The sequence below is a fragment of the Hyperolius riggenbachi genome, chromosome 6 (genome assembly GCF_040937935.1).
Source record: "Hyperolius riggenbachi isolate aHypRig1 chromosome 6, aHypRig1.pri, whole genome shotgun sequence".
NCBI classification, from domain to species: domain Eukaryota; kingdom Metazoa; phylum Chordata; class Amphibia; order Anura; family Hyperoliidae; genus Hyperolius; species Hyperolius riggenbachi.
The window spans coordinates 167,136,479-167,153,425 of NC_090651.1; the positions used below are offsets into that span (position 1 = coordinate 167,136,479).

Sequence of the window (16,947 nt, forward strand, 5' to 3'; positions counted from 1 at the left end):
GCTAGCAGAGGACTGTGCAATGAACACGACCTGGGTAATGTTTCTATGGTAACCTGTTGCATTTCTTGCTTAAAGAGGAACTTCAGCCTGAACAAACATACTGTCATTAAGTTACATTAGTTATGTTAATTAAAATAGATAGGTAATCTAATCTCTTACCCACCCTGTTTTAAAAGAAAAGGCAAATGTTTGATTTCATGATGGCAGCCATCTTTTTGGTTGAAAGGAGGTGACAGGGAGCATGATACACAGTTCCAACTGTCCTGTATCCTGAGCACCTCTCCCAGTTGCTAGGTAACGTGAATAACCTAGGAAATCCCATCATGCTCTGCACAGCATCAGGGAAAAAAAAGCCCGGGCTTTTTTTCTTTAATGGGTGAAGCTTAGGTAAAAATGCAGCTAAAATGATGCTTGGGTATGAAAAACAAAGTTCTGATGCTGTGAAACTCTTAAAGAAACACCAAGCCTTTTCAGTTCTGCTGAGTAGATTTTTAGTCCTGAGGTTCACTTTAAAGTGGATTTTCAGCCTCTTAAAAAAAAAAAAAAAAACCCAGTCCTCCTGTAAGGGAAAGTTTTTATAATTGCACAGTCTTCTCCCCTGAATCTGTCCTCAAAAACCCAATATCCCAATATCACCCAACTGCTGGTGTTTTTTCTTTGGGGGAACACACACTAGAAGCTGTGTGATTTGGGGGTCTTTGAGGATGGCTTTGGGGGAGAAGACAGCACAGTCAATTATAACTTTTCCTTACATGAGGACTGTGAGATTTTAATTTAGGAGCTGGATATCCACTTTAATTCAAAATTACCATAGTAACTATCACATACCATGTAATTGTGCGGTACACTGATGGCATTTTGGTACCGTTAATATTGCCGTGTGCTGCACGCCGTGTTTCATGCAATCAGGTACATAGTATCCGAACATGGGTTAAAGCGGACCTGAACCCTGAAGCTCTAAAAGATTCGCAACAGCATAACCTTTAAAGAAAAATGTTTTTGTTACAGCGGATACAAATCCTGGTATCTGCTTTCTACTTCCTGCTTTCATGGAAGCAGACCTATTAACATTCTGTACTTTCAAATGGGCTTACCTGCCTTAACTGCCATGGCAGTCAGGTGATGCATGGGGAGATTAGACACAAATGAGGGGGAATTGACCACTTCATCCACAGGTCAGTAGACATACGTCCTCTGGGACTTCATCTAAGCCACAGGTCAGTAGATCTACTGACCTGTATTGAAGCAGTGCTATGCAGGATTGGGCTTGCTCCTGTGCACATTTCTGGCACGATCTGATGCTGCACTAATTGGTGAACGGGAATATAAGTTTCCTGAGCTAATAAGATTGATTTTTACTATTAAATACTTGTATTTTCTCATTTCATAGTGAAAAATACACTCTAGCATGATTTCAGAATCAAATATCTTCACCATAAATTGTGACAGGAACATAATCTAAGTTTTGTGATAAGCAGTAAGAATAGCCAAACAAAATTTGGGTTTTTTATCTACAGTAACACTTTTTTTTATTTTTAAACGAATTGGTAAAACTGAGAAATACATGTTCTATTTTTTTTTCTTTGTTTTCCCATTAAAATGTATAGAAAACAATTGTTTGAGGGGAAAAAATGGCATACAATGAAAGCCTAGTTTGTCTTGGAAAAAAAATATATATTTCATTTCTGTGTCATAAGTAGTGATAACGTTATTTCTAATTAAATAGGGACATAGCTAAACTGTCAAAACTGCTCTGGTCAATAAGTTGAAAACAAGGTCTGGATGCGAAGTGGTTAAACCGTCTAAACTCTAAATACATACAGGGTGCATTTCTGTTTTCCTTCTTTACTGTGCAAGAGTTCAGGTCCAATTTAAGGAGAGGTCTCTGCAATTCTCCTCCAAGCTGTCTTATTTAGTATATATAGCTTGCTTAGAAATCCTACTAATGTTTTCTGTGCGAGCTTCTGTCCACATCTATTGTAATCTCCCCCAACCCCCACTGTATACCACACCTGTCCTACTACTTCTGCTATATTTCCCACCTTTTATCCTGATAGTGCTCATACTTGTCTCTCCTGTTCCCGTTTTCGGACTATAAAACGCACCCAGGTTTAGTGGGCAAAAACCAGGAAAAAATACTAAATCTAGGTACATCCATGGTCCAGGAGTCTCCCATAGACCATTAACCTCCCCCTAAGATGTTTCTAAGTTATACTGGCCAGCTACACTAACCACTTCTGCCCCCACCAACTACATTAACTGATGCCTCACCCCCAACTACACTACACTACACTTCACTACACAAACACCTGTCACCTCCCCCTGCCTCCAACCTAGCTACACCAATAAACCATTAAAATTAAGAGGGCTCACCCATCATGAGGTTCGTGGGGAGGTGAGGCTGCAGCAGTTCTCCAGCAGTGTTTCATTGCAGCTGCTGCAATGATCTGCATGCCGGTGTCCATTGTCTAGCTTGTCCCTCCAAGCGGCGGCAGTGCGATCACCTGGGTGGCATAACAGCAGGCGCTGCAATCCTCTGCAATGCCTGTTATCTGCCGGGTTGTCCCCCAAGTGGCTCCAGCAGCAGCGTGATCCGTGTTAACTACCCCGGAGGTATGGCAGTAAGTCCTAATAAGATCGCTAATGCATGGCCCTCTTCTGTCCCCGCATGAGCCGCGCGTCAGTGTAAACCGGGCACAGCGGGACCTCTTCAGCCCCTATATTCTCAGTGTCCGCCAGAGACCTCTACTGCTTCCTTATTGATGCCTTCTGATGACCTGCGTTGCACGTGTGCCGGGGTCATGTGGTGAACCGCCACATGTCCTGCCGCCGCTCGGAGGTACAAGCTGGATAATGGACACCGGCATGCAGATCATTGCTGCAGCTGCTGCTATGCTGCAATGAAACACTGCTGGATAACTCTGCTGCTGATACAGTGCCCGCCCGGACAGGTAAATTGTTACATTCGGACTAAGACGCAGTAACTTTCTCCCCACTTTTGGGGGAGAAAGTGTGTCTTATAGTCCAATAAATATGGTACTTAAGCATCCCCACTGTCTTGCAGATGTTTACTAAAAATGACCTTTACCAGACTAATCTGTAGGTGTACTTTATTTGTGGTGGCAAATATCAAGTTGAAGCTCACCTACCACTTAAACTTTTATCTTGTAACATGACATAACATTAATCGTTAATATTAAATTGAGTTTAGAAAGGTAGCTTCTCTTGCCTTCAATCCTTTACACCCAGTCCTGCATGGTACTTTTAGCAGGAACTTAGGGATAACTAGCAGGAACTTGGGGATAACTAGCTTTGCACTTGAATTTGCCAACTAATGTAAATTCCAACATACAGTATATATCCATGATCTTAAAGGGACTCCGAGCTCATAAAAAAAATTAAAGTTGTACTCACCTGGGGCTTTCTCCAGCCCAGTGCTGGTCGGGAGGTCCCACGACAGCGTCCTGGCTCTTCTTCTCCCCGCTCCGGAATGGCTGACAGGCCGCAGCCCGGGCGACACTCGCCCGAGTGTCGGGCTGCTCCTTCCGCGTATGACGTCATACGCCGGCCGCCTCGCGTCATCACGGCGGCCGGCGTGGCAGTACGGCGCATGCGCGCTTTAATCGCGCATGCGCAGTACTTTCACGCCGGCCGCCGTGATGACGCGAGGCGGCCGGTGTGTGACGTAATCCGCGTCATACGTGGAAGGAGCAGCCCGACACTCGGGCGAGTGTCGCCCGGGCTGCGGCCTGTCAGCCATTCCGAAGCGGGGAGAAGGAGAAAAGCCAGGACGCTGTCGTGGGACCTCCCGACCAGCACTGGGCTGGAGAAAGCCCCAGGTGAGTACAACTTTCATTTTTTTTATGAGCTCGGAGTCACTTTAACCCATTCGCGTTCCGTCGTTTTCACTTGAGCAATGTTCACCTCCCATTGATTAGCCTATAACTTTATCACTAGTTATCACAATGAACTTATCTATATCTTGTTTTTTCCGCCACCAATTAGGCTTTCTTTGGGTGGTACATTTTGCTAAGAGCCACTTTACTGTAAATGCATTTTAACAGGAAGAATAAGAAAAAACGGAAAAAATTCATTATTTCTGTTTTCAGCCATTATAGTTTTAAAATAATACATGCCTCCATAATTAACTCACGTATTTGCCCATATGTCCCGGTTATTACACCATTAAAATTATGTCCCTATCACAATGTATGGCGACAATATTTTATTTGGAAATAAAGGTGCATTTTTTCCGTTTTGCATCTATCACTATTTACAAGTTTAAAATAAAAAAAATAGAAATATTTCATCTTTACATTGATATTTAAAAAGTTTAGACCCTTAGGTAAATATTTACATTTTTTTTTTTATTGTAATGGTTTTTTTTTCTATAGTAAACAATTTATTTGGGTATTTTTGGAAGGGTGGGATGTAAACCATAGTTTTTTAATGTTGTGTGTTGATTTAAATTTTTTTTACTTTTTGTTGTAGTTTTACTTTTTGACCACAAGATGGCGGCCATGAGTTTGTTTGCATGATGTCACTCTAAGCGTAACACGCTTAGAGTGACGCATCGGGGAGGGAACAGCCAGAAAAAGCGAAGCTTCCGAGAGAAGCTGTCGCTTTTTCAGCGGGGGAGAGGAATCGGTGATCGGGCATCATAGCCCGAATTACGGATTGCCTGGCTAACGAACCGCGGGCCGGGAGCGCGTGTGCACGCACGCGATCGGCCGCTGGAGCGCGCATGGTTCCTGGACGTAGTTTCTACCAACCAAAATAGGTTAAAGTACGACATCAATTTGTGCTTTCTGGCAGTTGAAATAATGTGGTGGTTTGCACGAAGCTGTATGTGCTGCATATGTAAAAAAAAAAAAAGTTAATCTTGAACATTGTGAAATACAATATTTCCTTTAAGGTGGACTACAAGGCTGATGAGTGGCTGATGAAAAATATGGACCCACTTAACGATAATGTTGCAACACTTCTTAATCAGTCATCCGACAAATTTGTGTCAGAACTTTGGAAAGATGGTAAGTAGTTTGTGGAACATGACCCAAGTACCTTCTTGCACCATGAATGTTCCCTTTCTTTTGCAATTATTGTAGCTACTGAACAATGAATTCTTCCTGTTTTCCTCAGTTCAGTGGTCTTAGTCTTTTGGCTTCTGCCCAAATCTTTTCATGCAACCTAATTTACTTCCTATTAGATCTATGGAAATGAAGTCTGTACATCTACATGGGATTAAGAGGAGCAGGTATTGTGGTGCATGGTGTGGCTACTCACCCGTTTTGTATAACATTGTGACTGCTCACAAAGCTTTAAATATTAGTCCCCAAATAAATGCAAAAAAAGTACAGCCACTGCACAAATGCTGATATGAAGGTCCACTAGATCCAGAACACACATTGGTTCATTGGCTTTTAAATAATGGCCTTGAAAGTCATTTTGAGATTTTAAGTGTCAGGACTTAAGGTAGCCATACATATAGCGATTTGCTTCACTCTACTTTATTGGGCAATCAACTTCACTGTGGTTGATCGTAAGTAGATCGACTAGTGTCCCACAAATGATATCCTATGCGATTCACCTTCACTAATTGATGTGGTGCCTCCATGCTCTGAAAGCAAAAATAGTCGCTCAAATATGTGAACAGTAGCAGATTCCTGTGTAATCGACCAACATATTCCATTCGGCTTGTTCGGTGAAGTTGGTGGATTCAACATTATTCGCAACGTTTCATCAATTAGACATACTGGAACACGCTCTATTCTCTCGCCATATTATGATGGAATCAAATGGTCAATCGTACAGCCAGATCACTGATGTATAGGCCACCTTTAGTATGTCAATCTTAAGTACTGCTAGTCTGGAATACTTATCTGCTAATTGCAGGGTTTCTCAAACCTTTTCTAAAGTACCACCAACTCTTATTTTTCTGTTAACTTTTTGTGGTCAGATCGGCAATTGTCTTACCAACAGTACAAGATCAAACTGACTGGATAATCCACAAAATCTTAATATTGGTTTAAGAACCGATTTGGAAACTGCAGATGTAAGGCAATGTGTGCTTCTCGTTCAGTGCCCCTTTGAAGTCTTGCCAAAGTTGTATTCACAATGTATTTGCTATGCTTTACCATGTATTTCTTAAACCTTTATTGAATTGTGTAAATTTTCTATCATTTGTGTACTTCATACAACTAAAAATGCTTCGGTTTTGTACTAGTAATTTAAGGCCTGCTGAACCAACCCTGCCCCTGCATATTAGTAAGGGTACAAATTGCTTTGCTGTGCTTCCTGCCCACGGCAATCTTGCCACTAGTTGGTGCATCAGGCCCTTGGGTTTTCAAATCGGTGCATAGGCCCACTGTCAATGAGCTACATGTCCTTAAGAAGGAACATTTGCTGGGCTTCCTATAGAATGACTTTATTTGGAGAACCGCTGAACTCTCAAGCAGGGTGTGGAGTTGGTGCAATTTTTGGGTACCTGGAGCCTGAGTCCGTGGTTTCATAAACTGAGTAGTCTGAGTCGGATGATTTTTGTACAGACTCTTCAGCCCTGCTCTTAAGTGAACTTAGTTTTATTGACCACCATGTGTCTCCACATGTTCATGCTACCACTTTGGTATTCAGTTTGGTATGCCTTGGATGCATTCAGCACACAATATTCTTCTCTTCAAAATCATTAGAACGCACAATGTTTGATGCCTCTGCTTACTCTAGTGACTGATTTGTCAGATGAGAATGCACAATCTTACACAAATATATATTGTGGCTGGTTTTTCCTGAAGAAAAAGTCCATATACTGTATTTAATCTATTGACTGAAGTTCCCCTTTCAGCTGGCCCTAACCAGTTATGGTAGATACTGCACCACGGCCTAGGTTATAACAATATATATATATTTTTTGTTTATTTTTACTGATTTGAATTGACACTTATCATTCTTGCACCATTTCAAACATCACATTTTTCAAGTTGTTGTGTGAGCCTTGTGTTGCATTGCAATTTAATAAAAAAAAAATACTAATACTGTGTTTTTTTTTTTTTTTAATTGAAAAAAAGCTCCTATATGAGAATACCTTGTGGTTGCTGGCTGTTAAGTTTTATTTTTGCCTCCCCCGAATGCAGTGGATCGCATTGTTGGCTTGGATCAAGTTGCTGGCATTGGTGACGTTGCCTCGCCCGGTGCATTCAAGACCAGAAAAGGCATGTTCCGTACTGTTGGTCAGCTGTACAAGGAGCAACTCTCTAAACTTATGGCCACACTGAGAAACACAAACCCTAACTTTGTGCGCTGCATTATTCCCAATCATGAAAAGAAGGTATGTTATTTTGTTTTAGCCGTAAGCAGTTGGATTGTATATATTTTGGAATAATTATGTATATTCTTTTTTTTATAGGCCGGTAAACTGGATGCTCATTTGGTGCTAGATCAATTGCGCTGCAATGGTGTGTTGGAGGGCATTCGTATCTGCAGGCAGGGCTTCCCCAACAGAGTAGTCTTTCAGGAATTCAGGCAAAGGTGTGTATTATTGGAGATGAACAGCCATTTCCAAGCATCAATCGTTCCAATATGGAATGGTTTGGATTTATCAAAACCTTATCTGCTTGTTGAGGAAATTGTGGAAGGTTTTTTTCAAGTGCACAGGTAGACTGGGAAGAAAACTATTTGAAGTGCATGTTTGTCTGGCCATCTTATCAGGATAGCCCTTCTCTTGAAAAAGAGAAAAGCACTCCATGCCTGGCAATTGTCCCATTGGAACATTCTATGTGGGTTTCTGGCAGACTGTAAAAATGGTGGTTGGTAATTTGGCTGCCATATATAGCTGTTGGAATATCATGATTGAAATTGTGTATATAGAACAGTCTTACCGTTAACTATTATTGGGCCTGGTAAAAAGGCCACAAGGAATTGCTGATAGCAAAATATATGTAATTTTACCAATATTCTGCTATATGATAGTAGATGGTTAACTACATTGATATTCTAGTAGCCCCGATTGTACCCTCAGGGCTTATTCAGTGGGGAATGCACATTAGTGCTTCTTTAAACGTCACATACAGTGGGTACAGTAAAGCATACAGGCTATGAAAAGCATGCTTCCTGTACCCGGTAACGCACTGCAGCATTGCATTACCATAATGCTGCACGTTACAACGAAACGCTAACGTACTATGAACGTCCCATAGGCTTATCATTGCAGTGCGGTAAGCTGTGTTAGTTCATAACGCAGCTCCGCAACGTCCCATTGTGAACATAGCCTAACTCTCCCACCAACCCTCTCCTATTTATGCCTAACACTTGTACCCAAGGTGACATGTGATAAACGTGTATGTACAGTATTAAACATATTAATAACCAGGCTGTTTTACTTTTATTTTGCTGCCTGAAAAGATGGAAATGGCAGCTTATCTCTTGTCAGTACCTTGTCGGGAATATAGTAAACCTCACTGATAAGCAAATTACAACCATAAGTTTTCCTGACGGAATACATTTTTCTACATCTATCCGAGCAGAAGGAGCGAGAAAAGTCAATATAGTTCATGTTTTTTTCATTTAGGGACACTTAATAAACTGCAACTGAGCAGAGAGAACAAAACATTCAATGTAATTTCTAAATGTTTATAAAATAAAATCCTGGGATGTCCAAAGTCATTTTTAGGAGCAAGAGGATAAATACAATTGTTTATCTCATCAGTTTATTTTCACCTTGGGGTCACTTTAAATGCTATGTGGGCTCTTGTTTTGGCCTGCAATTTGGGGCCTGTTAGATGTAATCTTGACAATTGCAGCAACCCTGTCTTCAAGTAGCAAAAACAAAAGTTTGCTTTCCTAAAACAAAGAATTTGCGATAATTCAGGTTGGAGTGAGCTCGAGATGTCTCCCAGGCACCACTGCTGAATATATGCAAATTAACCACACAGTCTTCGAGTAGAACATGTGCGTGTGACACTTATGCCCCTGTCTATTTAATGGGGAAAGGCCCACTTTTGCCTCCATTGCTTTCTTATGGAGAATTTGTGGCTATGGCAAAGTGGGAACATAGATTGATGGGATGCAAGATGCAACATAATTGCAAAATTATTTAAATATTGTATGCCTCTCTATGGCGTTAGAAAATAGACCAATCGATTACCTCTAAATTTTAATTTGGTCCTTTTTCAATCTGCATAGATTTGCATAATCTTGCATCGGCTCTGAATTTTCCTCGTAATTACTATCACTATAGCTTGATGCACAGCATTGTAGGCGGAGGGTGTGGGCTTACTTGTCCTTCAACCCCTCTCCAGTGCTGGACCATGGAGGTCTCAATGTCAACACATGATTTTTTGCTTGTCCAAGGAGGAGCAGTGTGGGATACTTAAGTGTTGACCTCCCAGTTGTAGGTTGGGTAAGTTACCTTAATTTGAAATATTGGGGGGGGGGGGGGGGGGGGGGTACTTGAAATACCTCTTGATCCTCTTTTCCTTTAAAGATTACAGAAAGTTAAAATTGAAAGGCAAGATGTGCCTGCAGGGTAATGAGTACTTACCATGATACTAGTTTGTCACCATTTAAATTGCTGATTTAAATATCTGGCAACATTTTAAATGTACAAATCTGAAAACAGACTTGAAATAAAATTTTGGACCCACTAGCAGTGCTTTTCTAAGTACTTAGCTTTTCAAATCGTGTGTGTGATCCCACTTGAGGGTTGTGCTTTAAAAAAAAAAAATACCCATAGCATTACATTAAGTTTTTTTTTTTTTTTTTTTTTTTTTTTTTTTTTTTTACAAAGCCATTGAATTTTAAGTTTTACAAACCACAAGCACTTTGAAAAGTGCTGCTAGTGGGTCCCAGGCCTGAAGATCTTAAGTGATACTGATGTAGTTTTAAAATCTGAAACTTGGAAGAAAAGGTATGTTAACACTTTTTTTTTTTTTTTCCATTTATTTTTAAAGGTATGAGATTCTTACACCAAACTCTATCCCCAAAGGTTTCATGGATGGAAAGCAAGCATGTGTTTTAATGGTAAGTGTATATTCTTTCTTTAATATTCTTTAGGCTGTATGCTAAAGCCGCCTTCAAATTTTGATTTCATCTTAAATGCACAAAATTATTGTAGGGCATTGCAACTTTCAAATTATACTTTGCCTCTTTACAGATAAAAGCCTTGGAGCTGGATTCCAATCTTTACCGCATTGGTCAAAGCAAAGTATTTTTCAGAGCAGGTGTCCTGGCTCACCTTGAAGAAGAGCGAGACCTAAAGATTACAGATGTAATAATTGCATTCCAGGCCTGCTGCAGAGGCTACTTAGCCAGAAAGTAAGCAGCACTTTATTGCAGCTACTAAATTGCATACTTTTTTTTTTTTTTAATTTAAAAAAAATAAATCTTAAATTCATATTGAAAAATGGATTTTGGACAAGGTCTAATACACTGACATTCAGGGCTGTGGAGTTGGAGTGGGAGCCTGAGCAATTTTGGGTACCTGGAGTTGGTTTCATAAACTGAGGAGTCGGAGTTGAAGTTGAATGTTTTTGTACCGACTTCAGACCTGCTAAGATCCTCTGTAGAAGTTTCTAATTCACTTAATATGAATGAGGCTTTGAGACAGTTCTAGGATTTTTTTTTTTCTTATTGGCCTTAGGTTTCCAGCCCTGGAACCTCCATGGGGTCTTGTAGTTTTGATATTTGCTAGTCCTATTGGGCAGTAAACTATCTGGAAATACGATTGCCTTGATAAATGTTTTGTTCATTTCTTTCATTTTGCAGAGATTTCCCCACTTCCTGTCTTGATAAGGAAACTTTTTTTTTTACCCCTGTACTATACTATCCAAAAGTACAACCTTTTTGTTCCTGACATGGAGAATTACATTTTTATAACTAATCTCTAGGAAATGCATTGCATTGGACATCCACAGCCTTAAAGGACAACTGTAATGAGGAATATGGAGGCTACCATATGTAATTCCTTTAAAAGAGGCCCTGTAACAAAAAGTCCCCTGGGGGGTACTCTCCTTGGTGGGGGGGAAGCCTCATGCTCCCAATGAGGCTTCCCCCTCCGCTGTAGCTGCAGGCAGTCCAGCGCTGGCTCCCCCGGAGTGTCACGGAATCCTCCCTCGACAAGGCTGATGAGCGCTGATTTATTTACCTTTTCTGGATCCAGCGGGGGCGCTGTTGCTGCTCTTCGCACAGAGATAGGCGAAAATAGCCGATCTCCGTCGGGTCTGCTCTACTGTGATCGACTATTTCCGCCTATCTCCGAGACGGAGAGCCGAGCCTGCGCTGGAGCCCGGGAGGTAAATATTTACATCCCCGCTGTTCCGAGAGGATTTTCGCTGTGGGACCGAGAACGGTGGGGAAGCCTCAATAGGATCTGGAGCCTTCCCCCACCCGAGGTGAACACCCCCAAGGGAGGTTTTTCTCATTACAGGTTTTCTTTAAGCAATACCTGTTACCTGGCAGTCCTGCTGGTCTATTTGGCTGCAGTAGTGTTTGTATAACACCTGAAACAAGCACGTGGCTAATCTTGTCAGATCTGACAATGTCAAACGCCTGATCTGCACATGCTTTTTCAGGGTCTATGGCTAAAAGTACTAGAAGCAGAGGATCAGTAGGGTAGCCAAGCAACTGGTATTGTTTAAAATGAATTATGACAGCCTCCATATCACTCTCGTTACAGTTGTCCTTCAATTTTACCAGGTAATTCCCAGCAGTTGACCCAGGGATTTTATCTTGACTGCCATCTGGAGATGGGAAGATTTATTTATTTATCTTTCTAACAACCTTATGGAAAGCAAAAGTATGCTTTCTTAAAACAGAGTATTTGCAATAATTCAGGTTGGAGTTAGCTCCGAGATTTCTCCCAGTGCATCACTGCTGAAATGTGTAAATCACCCATCGTTGTCCCCCCGGAGGTGTGCTTAGCTAACTGACAATTATTGGTGATCTACATATAATCCAAACATTAATAATCCGAACATTTGTATAGCGCTTTACTCTTGTCAGACTCAAAACGCTCGAGCTGCAGCCACTTGGATGCGATCAAGAGGCCACCCTGCAGTGTTGGGCAGTCTTGCCTTGAACTCCTTACTGAATAGGTACTGATTGTAGCCAGGATTTGAACCCTGGTCTCATGTCGAAGGTGGTGCCCTTAACCAGTACAGTCCCCAGCCACTACATAGTTCAGCAGTGGTGCACTGGGAGAAATCTCGGAGCTAACTTCAACCTGGATTATTGCAAATACGGTTTTAAGAAAGCATACTTTTGTTTTCCATAGCATTTTAGAGGGATTTTTGGTCCATTGTAGCCCCTTACACACTCCAATGAGTTCTGGTTCACCATGAGCTTGCTGGTTAGTCTGTAACCACTTCATGCAAATTGGAAGTTTGTAAACGTCCTTTTTGTGCACCATTAGTGAACATGGGACGTTTATATGAACGTTTATTGCGTCAAAAAATGCACAGGTGCTCTGCAGGAGCACGTGCGCATACATTTTAACTTCAATGCTTGGTATGAAGTGGTTAAAGGACCACTATTGCGAAAAATTGTAAAATCCAAAAGTGTGCATACATTTGTGTAAACTGTACCGTACAGTGAAATGCACTATAATTTTCTTTCATGTTTGATAGGTTTGAAATAGACAGCAAATTAAATTAGGCAGGTAACAGGGCTATAGTGCGGGTGTATAGAAAACAATGGGCGGTAAAACCACCTCACACAGGCACAGATGTCGTCCACCCCCTCCCGAGTTTGGATAACTAGATCTACCCCCACTGTTATGTAGCCCCCTCCCCGGTTAGCTAGATGTGTCCCTAGTGTTCTGTATCCCACCCGGGTTATGTAGCTGGATGTGCCCCCAGTGTTCTGTATCCCCCTCACAGGTTAGCTAGCTAGATGTGCCCCCAGTCAGCCTTACTTCTGCAGGTCTGGGATCTTCTATTTTCGTTCAGTAGAGCAGCATGTTGGCGAGGTTTTTCAGCATGGAGCTGTTCAGAGAAAGCAAAACTGATGTCATGAGAGAACAGCACCACCTACTGACGCTCTGCTGAAGACCATGGACCGGCAGTGGTGGGCCGCAGACTACGGGTTGGGGGACCCCTGTTGTAGGTGCCTCAACATATATACATATATGATATGAAGTCTGTGCAGGCGCTCCACATAAATGATAAAAAGTCCACGGTCCCAGACCAGTCTGTATTCAAGCGGACCCAAACGATATCATAAGTTCACAAATATGTATCCACCAGGTACTCTCACCAGATCAGTTTGCTGACTCAATGACAAATCAGCAAACACAGCATGTACATATATTCCAATGATCTTCCACTGCTATTGGCATCTGTAGATTTAAACACAATATACGGACATAGCGTAATACTGCCGTGGATCACAGGATTAAAAGTAACTGTATAATTCACCCTGTGTCAGGTGATCAAATTTGTGTTCCCACCACCGACAATGCAATGGTTAACTGCTCACCAGATTCCAATGCTGACCCCCAAATTCGATCAGCAATGTGCGCTTGTGTTTAGATATTTTCTATTCAGATGGGATGCACATTCCTTAAAGACCTGGCCAGCTTCAGGCGTGCAATCCTAACCCATATCCATGTGGATGGGTGGAAGGCTGCTTGTTACAGTAGCTTGCTTCCTCAGCTCTCTCACACACGCAGAGAACACACAGCCAGTCCTGTGCTGAGGCTGCCTGTAGACTGGGAAGCTGAATTCACTGCCTATATTCCTCCAGCTTCACTCACTGAGCCCAGAAGCACAGCTGAGCCCAGAAGCAGAGAGACAGCAGCAGGAGTATTGGAGAGAGAAGACAAAATCTAAAGCAAAGGCAGGCTGAGGGTTCCCTAGTAGGCTGCGCTGTGATTAGAGAGGGCTGGGAATAGCAGTGAGTGAAGCTGGAGGAATATAGGCAGTGAATTCAGCTTCCCAGTCTACAGGCAGCCTCAGCACAGGACTGGCTGTGTGTTCTCTGCGTGTGTGAGAGAGCTGAGGAAGCATGCTACTGTAACAAGCAGCCTTCCACCCATACATATTTGTGTACTTATATCGTTTGGGTCCGCTTGAATTCAGACTGTTCTGGGACCGTGGACTTTTTATCATTTATGTTGAGCGCCTGCGCAGACTTCATATCATTTATTTAGGGAGGCATTTCCCATCCCACTGTGTGGCGACCCATACCTGTTTGCTTCATTGTTTGTGAAACCATATTGTTGGAGGAGCGCCTATAACCACATTAACTATACTATATATACATACGTGTGTGTGTGTGTGTGTGTGTGTGTATTAAAACATTTTTATTTTTTTTTTTGCTTATGAAAAATCATGTTGGGGCTTATTTTCAGCAAAACTGGGTATCCTGGACAGGGTTTGCACCTGGGGCTAGTCATGCAAGGTGAATGCTATGCCACCATTTCTGGATATTATCTTTGTCCTGCAGATCTTCTGCTTGGCTACAGTGCTGCTGAGATGGCAGTTTCTTACCTAACTACCCCCACCATGCTGTCCAGTTGCTGAAGATGTCCTTAGTAATTTGGCAATAGAAAATCAGAGGGATAGGTGGGAGAGCAGGCATAGAGATGGCCAGGTTATGGAAGAGAGTAGGACGGCATGAGAGCAATTGGGCTGAAGAAAGGTATGTATAAATTGTGGCCCCATCTGGGGTACACTTTAAGACCTTCAAATAAAAAGCATAAGGATATGAAACTTGAGCAGGTAAGTTTTGTTACTTGCTACTACATGCCACTAAATGTTTACTTTTTTCTTAGGTCTTTTGCAAAACGTCAACAACAACTCACTGCAATGAGAGTAATTCAGAGGAATTGCGCGGCCTACCTTAAGCTTAGGAATTGGCAATGGTGGAGACTATTCACAAAGGTATGTTCTGGGTTGTATTAGTGAAAGTAGAGATGTAAATTAACATGTTACTTTATGTAATATAGTTGTGAACTAACAAAACTGGTCACTTTTTATTCAGGTTAAGCCACTCTTACAAGCTAACAGATGTGATGAAGAAATCCATGCAAAAGAAATGGAGCTTCAGAAAGTCAAAGACCTTCAAGTTGCAACTGAACAGAGAGCTTTAGAAATGGAACATATACAGATGCAGGTGAGATCATTTCCAGAGAAAGAAATATTCTTTAACAGTTAGCTTCTTTAGCAGAGATCTGTAACTAAGCTTAACAAAGCTACTTGTATGAGACTGCAAAATGTGATCCTTAAGGTGGCCATACATCTCTAGACTTTTTGGCTGAACGACCATCAGATACGATAATGATAAATCTGATGAAAATCTGTGCTGCCTAGAGCACGCCCGATCGACAATTAGACCAATTTTGGGCGGAAATTTGTAGCGTGTATCAATTGTCTAATTTTACGGTTTCTCTTTAAGGTCCTGTGTGCACTATAGCAGGGCTTTTCAACCCTGTCCTCAAGTATCACCAACAGTGCATGTTTTGTGGAAATCCACAGAGGCAGTTAATCAGCTTTGCTTAGACACTAATTGCCCCACCTGCAAATGTTTGTGGTTTTCTGCAAAACATGCACTGTTGGTGGTACTTGAGGACAGAGTTGAAAAGCCCTGCACTATAGTATCAAGTCATGGACTTGCAACAAAACAAGTGGCTGGGAAAGAAACTTGACTAGGTGTGCATCTTCTGATGGAATCTACTTAAATGTTTGGTTTTTATTTGTTTTGTTTTTATCCCAATTAAATTCCCCTTTCTGTTTTAAGCTTCAACAAGAAAAAATGCAACTGCAAGAACAACTGCAAGCGGAGACTGAACTCTGTGCAGAAGCAGAAGAAATGCGAGCTCGGTTAGCAGCCAAAAAACAAGAATTGGAGGAAATATTACATGATCTTGAGTCTCGAGTAGAAGAGGAGGAAGAGAGATGCCAACTTTTGCAAACAGAGAAAAAGAAAATGCAGCAAAATATTGGGGTAAACATTTTTTTCTTTGAATTTTTTTTTTTTTTGGTTTAAATAATTTAAAAAAAATTATACATATTGCTAAAGTAAACTGTTTGACCATTTGCTAATGTTACCATTTTAGTACACTCATACAGTATATACTATGACAAAGGTTTTGACAAAACATAGTGTCAACAGGATGAGAAGCAGTGACACAAGTACAGGTAGTCTCTGGTTAACGAATGAGATAGGAACTGTAGGTTCGTTCTTAACCTGAATCTGTTCTTAAGTCGGAACATTGTGCCATCTCTGTCCCCTGTGCCTCCAGTGTCACCTCTGCCCTTTGTACCTGTTTATACAAGTCCAATTTGAAAAAAAAATGTTTGACTTGTTCCCATGGAAGCAGAGAATCCATGCCATTATTAGTGGGTCGTTCGTAAGTCGGGGACTACCTGTAGTTGTAAAGAGACTGTCTGATGGCTATTGTGAAGTTGTCATTAATGGGGCTTTTATACAGTGGTGTAACTAAGGAGCTTCGGGCCCCAGAGTGAGTTTTACATGGGGCCTCAAGAAGCCTAAATATGCAGCCTCAGAACCTATTAAAGAGACACTGAAGTGAGAATAAATCTCGCTTCAGAGCTTATATTCAGCAGGGGCATGTGTGCACCTGCTAAAATGCCGCTATCACGCGGCTAAACGGGGGTCCCTTACCTCCCAAATCCCCCCTGCAAAATCCACGACCAGCTTGGTCGTAGATTTTGCTGCTCTTGAGGCAGGGCTTAACTGCTGCAGTCCTGCCTCTCAGCGCCGTCTATCAGCGGCGCATCGCCGCCCCTCTCAGCGTAGGAAGACTGAGAGGGGTGGGGGAGAGGCGGAGATACGCGCTGACAGACGCGTGTGGAGGCAGGGCTGTGGCCATTAGCCCTGCCTCACCAGGAAGAGATCCCCAGGCACCACGGAGGGGATTTGGGAGGTAAGGGACCCCCGTTTAGCCGCGTGATAGCGGCGTTTTAGCAGGGGCACACATGCCCCTGCTGAATATAA

The 16,947-nt window shown here is 42.0% G+C and overlaps 1 protein-coding gene across 2 annotated transcripts in view; it reads left to right on the forward strand.

Moving 5' to 3' along the window:
* The window catches only part of MYH9 (myosin heavy chain 9), a 191,028-nt gene that overhangs the window by 83,636 nt on the left and 90,445 nt on the right, over positions 1-16,947 (forward strand). For both annotated transcript variants that reach the window (XM_068240187.1, XM_068240186.1), the window contains exons 15-22: positions 4,916-5,030; positions 7,128-7,321; positions 7,400-7,521; positions 9,942-10,011; positions 10,145-10,305; positions 14,762-14,870; positions 14,971-15,102; positions 15,727-15,933. In XM_068240187.1, the coding sequence (XP_068096288.1) occupies positions 4,916-5,030; positions 7,128-7,321; positions 7,400-7,521; positions 9,942-10,011; positions 10,145-10,305; positions 14,762-14,870; positions 14,971-15,102; positions 15,727-15,933 (1,110 nt within the window). The remainder of the gene's footprint in view (positions 1-4,915; positions 5,031-7,127; positions 7,322-7,399; positions 7,522-9,941; positions 10,012-10,144; positions 10,306-14,761; positions 14,871-14,970; positions 15,103-15,726; positions 15,934-16,947) is intronic.